The 12,793-nt window shown below is 43.7% G+C and overlaps 1 protein-coding gene and 1 long non-coding RNA gene across 2 annotated transcripts in view; one reads left to right on the top strand and one right to left on the bottom strand.

Moving 5' to 3' along the window:
* Positions 1 to 12,793, top strand: part of LOC308069128 (uncharacterized protein) — a 45,379-nt gene that overhangs the window by 24,893 nt on the left and 7,693 nt on the right. Inside the window, exon 2 of the mRNA XM_080400922.1 lies at positions 495 to 12,793. This exon is cut by the window's right edge and continues 7,693 nt beyond it. Coding sequence (XP_080257048.1) covers positions 495 to 503 — 9 coding nt within the window. The 3' untranslated portion in view covers positions 504 to 12,793. The remainder of the gene's footprint in view (positions 1 to 494) is intronic.
* The window catches only part of LOC308069138, a 143,669-nt gene continuing 136,139 nt past the window's right edge, over positions 5,264 to 12,793 (bottom strand). Inside the window, exon 4 of the long non-coding RNA XR_013930292.1 lies at positions 5,264 to 12,793. This exon is cut by the window's right edge and continues 33,085 nt beyond it. This is a non-coding gene — a long non-coding RNA (uncharacterized lncRNA).

Below are 12,793 nucleotides of genomic sequence, written 5' to 3'. Positions count from 1 at the left end.
TTGTTCTGGCCCTACAGAGTGGGGAAGAGACAAGCGGAACAATGGGCCCCTTGGGTGACGGAGATGGGGAAAAGCAAAAAAGTGATTAAAAAGTTCCTTTAGCCTGATAATAAATGTCCCTCCCATCTGGTTTTGAATTGACCTGGAGGAAAGGGTAGGGAGAAGTGACACTGATCCTTTAAAAAAGATGAACAATCTTTTCTGCTATTTTATAGGTATGTGGAAGACACATCTTGCCAGAGCTGAATTCATGTATTTCATGTAATATTTAGACACCTGTAGTGAGATTATTTTTCCTGTTTTAATTTGAAGAGCCAAGAGCCTGCATTTCTCAGTCTTTTTGCTGTTGAGACTACTGAAGAACTTAGCTATTTCTCTGGGGAAAAAGTATGCCAAAAAACCTGGCAGTCTGGCCCGACAGTACTTATATTCCAAGTATTATAAAACACATGTAACAAGAAGGCTGTTGCTTTTTTTTTTTTTCTTTTTTTCAGGGAAGCTGAACAATGAATCCCACAGGGCATCAATGGGAGCAGAGTCAAACCTCCCTCCATTTCAGTGTTTCTTCCCCGCTTTTGTGACATGAAGTTAAAGCCCAAATTCTACAAAATGCTCAACAGGGAAACTCCTGCAGCCCAATGACTTCCCTGAGGCACCACTTACGTATGATTTGTTGCAAGATTAGGATCAGAGGCTCTTCACTCCCCGTCTGCCTACCTCCTTGGGACTTATTTTTTCATCATTATGTTTTTCTTTTTGAATTGTTTTGACTGAAATAAAGTAAAAATGGTTGGTACGTTTTAAATCCGTGTCTGCTCCACTAATTGTTGGGGTGCCAAAGATCAGCCATGGAGAGGTTGTCTTCAGAGCAAGATTTAGGCTCCTTGAAGAAGTGACAATGTTATATGAGATGTGTAAGGACCCAGTTCTGCAAGACTGAATGTCGTGGTTTCACCCTCGCTGGCTAGAGGAAGAAAAAGAAGAAAATCACCTCTTCCCCAGCTGGAACCAGGGTGCTAAATCAAGCCCTAAATGATTTGACGAAGAGTACGGCAAAGCCGTGAGACATTCACGGTGAAAACGTGGCATCCGACTTCAGCCATCCTCCCACTGCAGAGGTCAGGGCACTTATGAATATCAGTCTGGTGGAGTAAGACCTGCGCCATCAGCGGTTTGTTACCACCTACCAGTGCTCAATAAGACAGGACACACCGCTGCTCGCCTGGAACAGTGTTGCAAGCTACAGCTGCTCCCCTGCAGTCAGCGGAGCTGCTCCGAGTCCGACTGCCAAGCAGTATATTGTCTAACTGAGCTATACATTTTAGTTTGATGGTAAGATTTCTACTTCAGAATTTGTTGTCGTTCAGCAGCTGAAGAAAAAAAGTTGGCACGTTGCAGATTTCTAGTGAAAATTTGAAAAACCATGCCCGTCATCAAAATATTAAACAGTAATAGCAACATTGTGATACTTTGTATCCCATAACATTGGAAACAAAAACAATTGAAGTGAGTCAGCCCAAATGTTTGCCTCTTGTCAAAATAAACAAGACTGTTGGTATGATCAATTTCTGCTCTCTGCCTTTGAAAATGCCATTGAAATCAACACAGTCTCACAAAAGACTGGGATTTCACTGGAAGCCCATTTTCCAGCTGAAAAGCGTCTCCTCTCCATCAGCCTGAAGGGCTGCAGGAGGCAGAGGGAAACGTTAAATCGGGTCCCCTGGATTCAAGGGGAGGAAGCGAGGGCAGGCAGTGCTGCACGGGGCGCGTTAACGGGTACTAATTCCCAGGTACCTGCTCACAGAGCTCTGCGGGCAGCTCGGAATACTGCGGTATGGTCCATTGCTTTCTGTGCGAGTGAAGAATATGAATACTTGAAAAGCCAAAGCCTGCTCTGAAGTAGAAAAGCCAGCCCTACTACAAAGAAATTCTTGTGCCTCTTTAATTACCCTTCTTCACCTATAGGTGGAATTTCCACTCCAACAGCTTTAGCAAGGAGCCTGGTAGCCTGGGAGGAGATTTCTGTTTGTCTTTGTACAGCAAACACTGGCTCTGTTGTGCAGTGCCAGTTTCTGATTCTAATGATTTCCTGAATTCATTCCCTTCCGTACCTCAGGGAAGGAAGAGGTGATCCTCTTGAAAATTCAGATAATTGCTTTTATTTGATTTTTATTAAACCTCATTCAAGAATAATATGATGGCTTTTTTTACTGCATTGTTCATCACTGTGGCATTTTTAAATTTGCTTTGCTAAAAGAAACAGTTTACTAAGCCAAAGATTTAATTCCAGGATTTTTGCGGAGAGAAATCTGGGAGCTATTTTTTTTTTTTTTTAAGTTTTTTTTTTTTATTTCAGAGACTTTCGTAATATTGATATCTATCTGTTATTCTCTCCACTTTCTTTCTTTCCTAGCCCAGCCTTCTTCCTCAGCCCCAGCAACCAGAGCGTGCTGTGGTTTATTGTGTGTGCAGCCGGAGCTGGCGGGGCCGGCTTCACCCGGCTGTGCCTGGCTGCCTCCCAGGCGAGGCTCTGCGAGGGACGCTGCTTCTCCCCCGCTATGGCCATCGCATCGCCTGGGTGAAGCCGATACCCGCTGCCACACACAGATGGCTGCGGGGAGACAGCAGGCTCCAGCTCGGCTGGGAGATAAGCGTGGGGTCAGGCACAGAGCTGCCATGGGGGTTATCCCTCCACGCAGCCAGGGGATGGCCATCCCCGGGTGCCGGCTGACTCACGGGATCTTGGGGTGGCAACGCTGTCTTCCCACCAGCCAGCGGGGACGTGGGGCAAGGCCCTGGTTAATCCTTCCCTCCCTCCCCGGAAAACTCTCTGCGGCTGGTGTTACAGGTATTATTCCCATTGTACGCAGTGGGTGGCTGATGTGGAGAAGCAAAATGCGTGCTCGGTGCTTAGCAGAAATAAAAGTAGCCAAGCAATTAAAAATCAGGACCGACAACTTTGTGTGTCTGACACTAAAGAATACGGGTTTGGGAAATTTAATCTATTTACCTCCTTGCTGCTGGTGTGACATCACCTACTGTCCATTAATAAGTCGCACACAGAGCTACTTGATGCGCGGTTTTATGAGAACTATTATTTTAAGAGTTTGTAATTTAAAGATAAGTGTTTAGGAACACGAGTTTTTCATATACTTTTAGAGCAGGTTTTCCCCTTTTTCCATTTTATCACAGGAAATAACGTCTCAAAACACTGTGAAGACTTGGTAAAAGGGTCTTTTTTATCTCAAAAAGTTTTAAACAAGAATCCGGTCATCTTAGTTAATCCCTTTAAACTGTGTCAATATTTACTTTTAAGTGGAATTTAAAATACTCGATCAGCCACACTCTCAGTTTAATCGGGACAATTCCCACTGACTGGGCATTACGGCTGAATACGGCAGGGGTGTACCTTGACTCCTTGTGGTTACAACTTGTGACGGCAGGACGGATGACGGGATGTCTGTTGTTAGCTTATGCATCTGCCCATGAATAAGTGGGTCCCCCAGGACTGTTTTTAGTCAGCTGCTGGGCTCCTGCCACATCTGCCATGTTCTGTACCCCCCACGAGGTTTCCAGAAGGGTCTGCGGTCATTAAAATAATCAGCGTGGGATTTATGAAACAGCATGTTCACCCTTGTCTGTTCATCCATATCTTTGGGAAGAAATGTGGCAATTTGGCAACAGCTTGACCCCTGCTCAGAAGGGTGACGGGGAGGGTCGGTCTCACCCTCCCCGCCCCACAGAGGGTTACGTGCTGTGAATGAGCAGCTCCGGCGTGCAGCTGATCCCCAACCGCAGGGTGCAGTCTGGTTGCTGAAAGCCCGTAAATATGAACAGGACTTCGACAGCTCTTACAGGAGGACGAGCAGCTACAGTTGGTTGAGCATAGGTGTCTTTGACAGAGCTAAAGACCCTTAAGAAGCACTGCAGCCACTTCCCATGGTTATCTGCAGCCCAGAATTAATGAAAAAAAAGCATATTTTTAATGCTATTGGCACTTAAACCTTTGTTTTCCGTATTTGATGAATTAATGGCAACAGACCTTGCACTGCAAGACAGTGGAGCACCATTTCGTTCCACAGTTACCCTGTTTCTCCCTCCCTTTCTTGGGAGATTATTGCATACCACATGGGATAGCTTGCCTTTGCCCTTCTCTCATGGCAGATGTGTTTGGATCAGAGAAGCAGCAGGTTGGGCCAAGACATGCCTGGTATTACCTTCTTTAAGGTATCTGGTCAATGTGTCCTGATCACATCCTCAGAATTCAACTGATCACCAGTTTCCTGGGCAGTAAGAAATTCTTCTTCCATTTAAAACTGGCTTTTCCTGTGTTTTTTTCTGTAACATGGAACACATTTGCTGTCTATACTGGTTGGGATGTTTTACTCAATAAGTCCTCTGCTACTGCAGTGACACAGGGTATTCATGGTATTCAAGATCCTCTTGTCTGTCTGTACTACATCATGAACAGGCTTTTTTTTCTTTTTTTCTTTTTTTTTAACTAGTGGTCTTATTTTTCCTGGAGAACTTTAGGAAGCATTTCCTTGGCTGAGTATGTGGACTCATCATTCCAACGAATGTCCTGTCATTGGCTAACTCCCTGCAATGGTGCAGGGATCACTTTGGATGTCTTGAGTGTCCCCTTCCAGTCCCACGTCCCAGGTAGGGAGGGGTTTCCTATCTGGTAATATGGTAACAGGGAAAGGCCTCGGCTGGCTCTCGTGGTCCTCAGGGATGCAGAGAAAACAATGACTGAAGTAGTTCAAATCTTCACTGGCTCCTGGCATAGGACACCATGTTCCTTGTCATTTTCCTGACCACATCTTACTCGATTGCACGCTGTTTGCGCTTAATGTTAGTGAAGCAAACTGAAAATTGTAAAGCTATGGTAAAGATCAGAAGGCAGAAAAAGGTGAGTAGGTATAAACAGTGAAGTGAAAGAACGTGACTGGAGAGCAGCGAGTGCTAAATGGTGTATTTCTCGAGAACCTGAGCGTCTGCTTTCCCTAGGAACCTCACACGTGTCTCTCTCTCAAGTCTCTGGCTAGTTACCTTTTTCCTTCCAGATTAATGTTCATTTTAGGACACCTCAGCTTTGGCTACTGCTGGCTAAGCTATTTATTTTCTGAGAGACAGACTTTCACATCATGTAATAAATTGCTGGGATATATGATGCATGCAGAGAACTGCTGGGCAGATTTAAACTAAAAACCAGACTGAACCAATCTCTCTGCATGGATGTTTTTTTGTTTTTTGGTTTTGAGGTTTTTTTTTTGGGGGGGGGGGAGGCAAAAAAAGCTATAGATTATTTTGTTGTCTCTTTTTCCCTACAACAATAACAATGGAAAGGAAAAACAAAGTGATAACACCCTCTCTTTGTTTTTCTTTTCCTTTCTGGTAGAAATTTGCTAAAATTAAATATTTCCAGAATCATTTTAAGCTTAAAACTTAAGAATAGATCTGGACCTGGAATTGGGTTAAATCAGAAATGAAAGAAGCCTTTTCTCATTGCTTCCTCCTGATGCTAAAGGTTTTTCCTATTACTGTGATGCAATATTTTGGTTTGTGAGGTACCCCGTAGGGTGACTCTGGAGCCCCCACCTGCTGTCACAGCTGTGACATACTGAGAGCTCTTCCGTGTTCTAGCTGCTTTGCAGTATAAATGGGCAACAACACTGCTTCTTTGCTTGGTCTCTCTGGAATAACTCAAAAATAAACCAGCACATATCAAATAAACCGTGCGTGTTTTGTCTGCCTCAGATTCTTCACCAGCTGGAGCAGTTTCCTTAGGGCTCAAGAGCCTTTTTCCTGAAGACCGTACCCCCACCGGGCTACTGAAGCACGTTTGTCTTTTCCTCTCTCCTCCCCAAAAACTTCCTTTTGAACACTATGAGACAGTTATACATTTCCTTATTATTGTCTGGGCTCACCGTTGGTCAGAAAACTGTCCCCTGTTAAGGTCTGTTGTCCCATGAGTGACAAGCTACTTTAGCGTACAGTGGAGCCCCAGCCATGTTAACATTCGGAGCAGCAGAGCAGCTTTGCAACAAACCCCTCCATCATCTGCATTTATTCTGGTTTGATTTGCTATTTTGGCACATACGAATCACATTCCTTCTGGGGGAAACTAAACCAGAAGTTCTGCTTCAGGTGCACGCCAGTGGTGCCTTCCACCCCTAGCAGGGACAGAAGAGATGAGTAGGATACATTTAAACCACCTGTATTTGGGATGTCCAGTCCAGTAAATCAAACTAAATATAATCTGAAGTAAAATGCCAAATGCACTGTAGATGTAGAGCCCTCACAGCCAGTTGCACTGTGCTGCTGGTCTGCTCCTACTGTGCCTAATGGCTTGCTAATGTAGACAAAGTCAGAGGCGCATAAAGGTACAGCAGTTTTATATCATCAGCTTCCTAAAATCAATGAGTTCATAAGTTTCTGGGGTCATTTAAGCTCCTGATTTATGTCTCTAGGCAGCTAGCAATACACAGATGACATAGTCTACAGTACCTACAGAGCAGAATTTGGTAGATGCCTTAATTTGGTGTTGCAATTATTAATGGATTTGTATGTGATAAAAAGATGGGGTGAACAGAGAGATCATCTATCAATATTTCACCTATTGGGAGCTGTGATTAACTTCTTGAAGCTTTGAGATGTGGCCAGGCTGTGGAGAAGTTTAGGATAACAAGTGAAGACTGTTATCAGTTCCAATTACTCTTGAAAGGAAATTAAGAGAGGCAGAATATAATTACCTGAACTGGAATGTAGCCAGGGTGTTGGGGTGATCATTTGCTATATGAGCATTAATGGCTGTAGTAGAAAACTGTGGATTTAGTGCCATGAGGTAAATATTCACTCTCACCAAGGAGTATGTTTGTTAAGAATAATACGGATGCAGTCATAAAAGAATGTTAATTGAATCCTGTGTATGAGTGAGCATTCATCTTCTGAAACCAAGTATCAGCACTAACATCACTCAAAATACACAGAAATGCTACTAACGTCTAGTGGGGGTAGGGAATCAGAAGGACTCTCTATCTTTTATTTTTGGTTCTGACGATAAGGCGTAAGATGAAATTTCCATAGTTAGTGTCGACCAGCCTCTTTTGGATACTGCAGAAGCAGACGTGTAGGGATGCAAACAAAAACTGCTAAACAGTACGGATTTAAGGAACGGCTTACCAGAAATTGTAGTTATGAAAAGAAGCTTTTGAGGTTTCATGGAAGCCAGAGTGTTTTGCAAATGAGGTACTGTCTTGTCTTTTGTCCTTCTTCTGTCCTGAAAGCAATAGCAAGATTTTGTATGGTGGTAGTGCCTTTCATGCATTTACATTACCCTTCAATTGAGCTTCACAGTACTCCAAAACAGAAGGATAAACAATATATGATAATTGCTTTACCTTTTGCTGCAGTGCAGCAGATACATAACCACATTATCAATAGAGCTGCAAAAAACCCTCAGTACTTGACAATGCTTTAAGGAATTTGGGAAGGTAAGAACCCAGATTATCCTTTTAACATTTGAGCATAAAAGCTTTAGTCCTTTGACTCTTTCTGTGCAATACTTGGGTCATCAGCTACCAAGATGGTTACACGCTTCTTTTATATCCAACCTACCAGTTCATACTCAATTCCCGTTAGGATGCTGGGCACTGTGGCAGCTGCCAGACTTTGAGAACTTCTAAAATACGTTGCCAGTGAGAGTTTGCTTAATTAGTTCCCACAGTGGCCAGTGGCTCTGCTTCACAGCTCACCTGAAGAAGGGCATAGCCAGCTGTGCTGTGTCTCCTCACATAATGCACGGGCTCAGACAGAAAGGTCCTGCTGAAATCTGAGGGCTACATCCACAGATGCTCCTAGAAGAAATAGATTAGGATGGGCATCTCGGAGTCTTTACCAGCTAGAGGAGCGCTTTTTAATGAAATAGCTACTGAGGAAGACCCTGAAATGATGTCACTCAGGTCAAGGGTAAAACCTAACATTCACTAATGCAGTTTATCACAAAGCTCTTTCCTTTAATAGAACTGAAGTCCCTCAAGAGGGTCCTGTGCTTGCCAGTGTTTTGCGAGGAAATCTTGATAGACTGGGAAACACTTTAGATACAGCTTGTGAAGCTCGTTGATGAAGAACTGGCTGCTTAAAACATATAAGGCTTCATTAAGAACTTGCTCAAGTCCATAGGACAGTCTCTTTCACATATGGAGGCTTTCGTTCAAACTGATGAGCTCGCAGAAAGGTTCATCCAAACCCAGACAAAATGGTAAAGGCATTTGTGAATGAGATCAGGGGAGGGAAAGCAATAAGAGTCTCTCTTAGTGTGTTCCTGGAAGTCCCACAAGCCTTTTTGTGCTTCTGAAAGAGCGAGAGGTAAGAGACCTGCTTGATTTGAATCAAAAAAATCTTGTTTAAAATATTCAAGCCTCTGAGAGAGCTGCTTACATTAGCATGGTTATTTAGTCTGGAAAAAAGGACTTCATTGCAGTCATCTTTGGGAGGCCCAGAGTGCCAGCTGCAACTCCTGAGAAAGGAAATTCCAGCCAGCACAGAGAGCACTCCTGTTCCCATCGTCCAGAAGTCGCCTGCATGTGGCCAAGGCTTCTGCAGGCTTTGAGACCCTCTCACTTACTGTTTTTTTGCAGAGTAAGGCAGCAGCTGTCATAAACAAGTGTCCTTTCTGAAAGAAAGGTCCAGATCTGCCTTCCGAGGCACCACTGACAATTTTAATGACCTATCTGGCAGGAGACAACCAGAAGAAACCAGATCTGGAACTAGCAAAGAGACCTTAAGGTCTGCCCTATTTCAGCACGTTGCATTTAATAAGGGGAACTGGAAAAATAAATCCCATCACGTCCTTAACAGTTCAATAGTTTTCATGCTGGGAGAGGAGAAAATCTGTGGTGTAGTGCATCAAATTTTATGTCATTCTCTTCATTCGGAGCCTGTAAAGGCAGCAAACAGCTCTTCACCTAACACTGCTGCTATTGATAAACAGGGAAACATTCATTAAATGGCAGAACTCTGAGGAGAAAACTCTTGATTCATCGAAGCTCATCAAAGGGGGATCCCTTATAGCATCATTACATGAAAGGTATGGTTTTGCCATTTTCAACTGAAACAGAACGGCTCATAACAGATCAGTGCCATGGGCACCTTGTAATGGCAGTGGCCATCGCACAGGTTGTGAAGGATTTTACTGATTGACAGCTGTTTTGTACTGCTGCCTGGAATGAAGAGAAACGTTATTCTAGCAGAAATATACAGGATATAGTGAGCAAACATGGGAGCTGGGACATCCTGACTTCTGCAGAACCACCTGCCCCGTGAATCCACCGCGGTAGGTGCTCTGTGGGCCGCCTCCGGAGTTCTGTGGCATGCAGCACTGTGCAAGGGCAGCTGGCATGCAGACACATGCTCCAGTGTTAGTTGGAATACAAGTTTATGAAAAGCAGAAGATGAAGTAAGTCCTGGGCAGGTGGGTTGAACAGGGGGAAGAATTTGAAATGGTGTTGTAGTTCCCAAATTTCCTGGTTCTGGGCAGCTGAGATGGTTAAGAAGAGAGAAGGGGGCATCTGACTTTGCTTAGAGGTATGAGCTTGTAGAAGGTTGCTTCTTCCACATCCCTCTCCTCTGAGCTTTCAAAGGGGCTCCTTTTACTTCTACCCTGTTGCAGGCGAGTACTGATACGCAGGCTTGGAGCAAAGCCACAGCCTAGCCTGTCTTTCTAGCTTCATAGTCCAGACCCAGAAATAAAGTAACCCCCTAACGGCAGAGTAAGCTTCAGCAGCGCCTCAGCTTGAATAAACCTTTATAGCAAAACTATAACCCTTTCCTTGCAAGTCAAACTAAGTTCGTGTGATTTATATCTTTTGTTATGACGATTACAGACCACACTGGGTGCGAGCAGGTCCCCCGTTCCCTGGCAGATAAAGCCCCGCGTGTGCAAGAGCAGCGAGAGGCGGTGCAGCAGCAGCGGCAGTTCTGGCCAAGCCCTCCCGGCACGGGCAAACCCTTTGGCTGCCCGGGCAAGGCATGGACACGGCCGTTGGGGCTTTCCCTGCTGCCAGCCGGAGTCCGTGGCAAAACAAAGGAAAAAAAAAATAATCAAATAGGCGATAACATTTAAGTTTGGTTTTAAAGTTAAGATGCAAATCTGCTGCACAAATATCCTCCAGCAGGCAAGTCCAAAGGGAGCAGGTTTCATTTTGGGTAAGCTTAAATTTCTTAAACTAACTTCAGTGACATTTGTCTTCTGCCAGTTAATTTACTTACGTCTGCTTTACAATGATCTCACTAAGCATAGATAAAGTCCTCCACACGAAGGTTTACGCTAGCATGACAAATCTCATGCTGTAACAAAAATGTTTTTGTAGCAAACCTGCCCCACGCATCAGCAGCCGCCACCGCTGCACACGGGGCTTTGCTCTTGGCAGAACGTTTGCTGTGTCACGGGCAGACTGTGAGGAAAACGAGGATAACTCTTGTGCCCAGGAAGATGCAGAGTGGACTCGAGCAGCTGAAGAGAGGCATGGAGGCAGTAACTACCTTGCAGGTAATTTTTAGCTGACCCTGACGATCTGCTTTTTAACATCAAATATAAGTTTATAATATTTTCATGAATATGGGTACTAAAAATACAGAAGGGTTTCAACGCCCTTTGAAACTCTTAGTGATTTTAGGAGTAGAAGGATAAAATTACTGCAGAAAATTAATCTAAAGAGTTGTGGGGGGCTTTTTTTTGGTCCAAATTTATCCTTTTCTAGTCAGTTCTAAACCTCTCTTTCTTCATAAAGCTAGAGGAAAAAAAAGAGTTTTGTAGAGTACTTTGAGGAAGGTATCAGTTCTCAGTCTTTTCTAAACCTCCCACACCCCAAACAATGCCTTTACTTTGAGAATTATATAGCTCACATTAAAAAAAAAGAAGTTTTAGTGTCTCCATTTACGATATACTCTTTCATTCACAGTATCACAGTTCCTATCACTTCTTACGACTGCTTCTGCCTTTCACAACGGATACATAGATAAAAATCAGCATGTTCTAGTTTCCCTTTCTAAACCATTAAAAATACACATAAACAGAACAATAACATCAAATAGCTCAACGATTTTTTCCCTTCCACTGTGACAATCAAGAGCCTGTTGGGAAGCAGCAACCACCAGCTCCCCACGTCAGTGACTGCGTGTGGTCTGTAGGGAAGGACAAGGGTCAGTCTCCCACCTTCGGGAACGGAGGAGTGGAAATGCCCAGAAAAGCTCCTGCTTGCTTCTGGGTGGGAAGGAGGGTATTTTTTTTCTTTACCATAGTTAATTGCAACTTCAGGTTCTTCCTGAATACCTTTCAAGTACAACTGCTGCAAAGCCTTTGGAGCCACCGTTATGTACAAAGTAGGAAAGTGCAGCCGATGCAGATAATAAAAGCTCTTTTCTAAGAAGGAAGCAAGAGGTCTGCACTCTTCCAGCATCTTGCCAGGGTTAAAATTATGGTGATTGTGCTTGTAGGCAGGCAGATAGTCATTTAGCATGCTATTTGACCTGTGCAGGCGTGGAGCCTGCAATGATTAATGGGCAGGTCCATTTTCTATATTTCATTTTAAAGCTCTGAGGCTATAGGGCTCTTTTGAGTGTCTGGAAGCTGAACCATTTTCAGCTACCCAGCTGGTACTGCAGCCTCTTCTGTATAAATAAATAAATAAATAGTCTTTCTGGTTAGTCTTCTGCATATTACACTCTATGCAAAGCCATCCCGATGTACGCTGTCCCCAGGCACTGTATACCACATTCACTTCCCAACTTTACTCCCATCTTGACCAAATGGACCAAAGGAAATGTATGCCAGAAAAAAAATCCTGCATCATGTTGATCTTCCGGATAACGTTCCCCTTTCTAGCTACTCTGCCAGGTGTTTGCATTGTGGTTACTTCGCCTTTCAAGTGCTGAGTGAATCAGGCTGCTGGTACTATTCAGAATCATTTCTTCCTCTCTTAGTCGTCTTCCCACAGTTACAATGTTTTCTGAAAATAGTTACTATCAGAATCCTTCATTTTTAGTATTTAAGAGTAATTGGGCCAAATTCAGAAAGGAACCAAATAGGCATAGATATGACTATTGACTACAATTTAACCTCCAATAATACACCAATAAGCTGCATATATATAAACTATGAAATCAAAGAATTAATCTGCCATGCTCTGTATAAGTCCAGTATACCCATGATTTATTTCACATGTCTTGTGGTAGGGTCACTTTCTTTTAGCACGCCAATATACCCGCCCGTTTGTGCATGTAGAAGTTGATCATATCTGAAAGAGCTGTGGCGCTGGGACGAACCGTTTACGTTTTTTTAAGGTGCACCTTTAGATTGTCTTCACACCAAGACTGGTGCCTACGTGAAATTGATGCTGTGTAAGAAAAGCTTCTGAAATAAAAGCAGGAAAACCGGCAAAACCATCGTGCTTACCTTGACCTGGTACTTTCCCAATGCAACAGAGAAACCTGGACCTCCCTCTCTCTGTTGCTCAGGATGTTCTACCATGCAGGATCCTTTATTTCACCTCCAACGTTTTTATGATGGTTTACTTAATTCCGTCACCACAGAAGGATTAGCAGATTGCTAACTCCTAACATGTCCTTTCCTCAGGAGGTGCAGGCCACTTTGAATAGCTGACTCACTGGGAGTTAGACACCAAAACCATTTGTTTCTTTACATGCTACCAGGCATTGATGTTTGTTGCCAGCTACCTTTGCAATTTTGGCCTAACTCTGCACTCATCACTCGGAATAGCTACAGTTGTGA

The sequence above is a fragment of the Falco punctatus genome, assembly GCF_963210335.1.
Source record: "Falco punctatus genome assembly, chromosome: 9".
Lineage (NCBI taxonomy): Eukaryota > Metazoa > Chordata > Aves > Falconiformes > Falconidae > Falco > Falco punctatus.
This window is presented reverse-complemented; position numbering and strand designations above follow the sequence as displayed.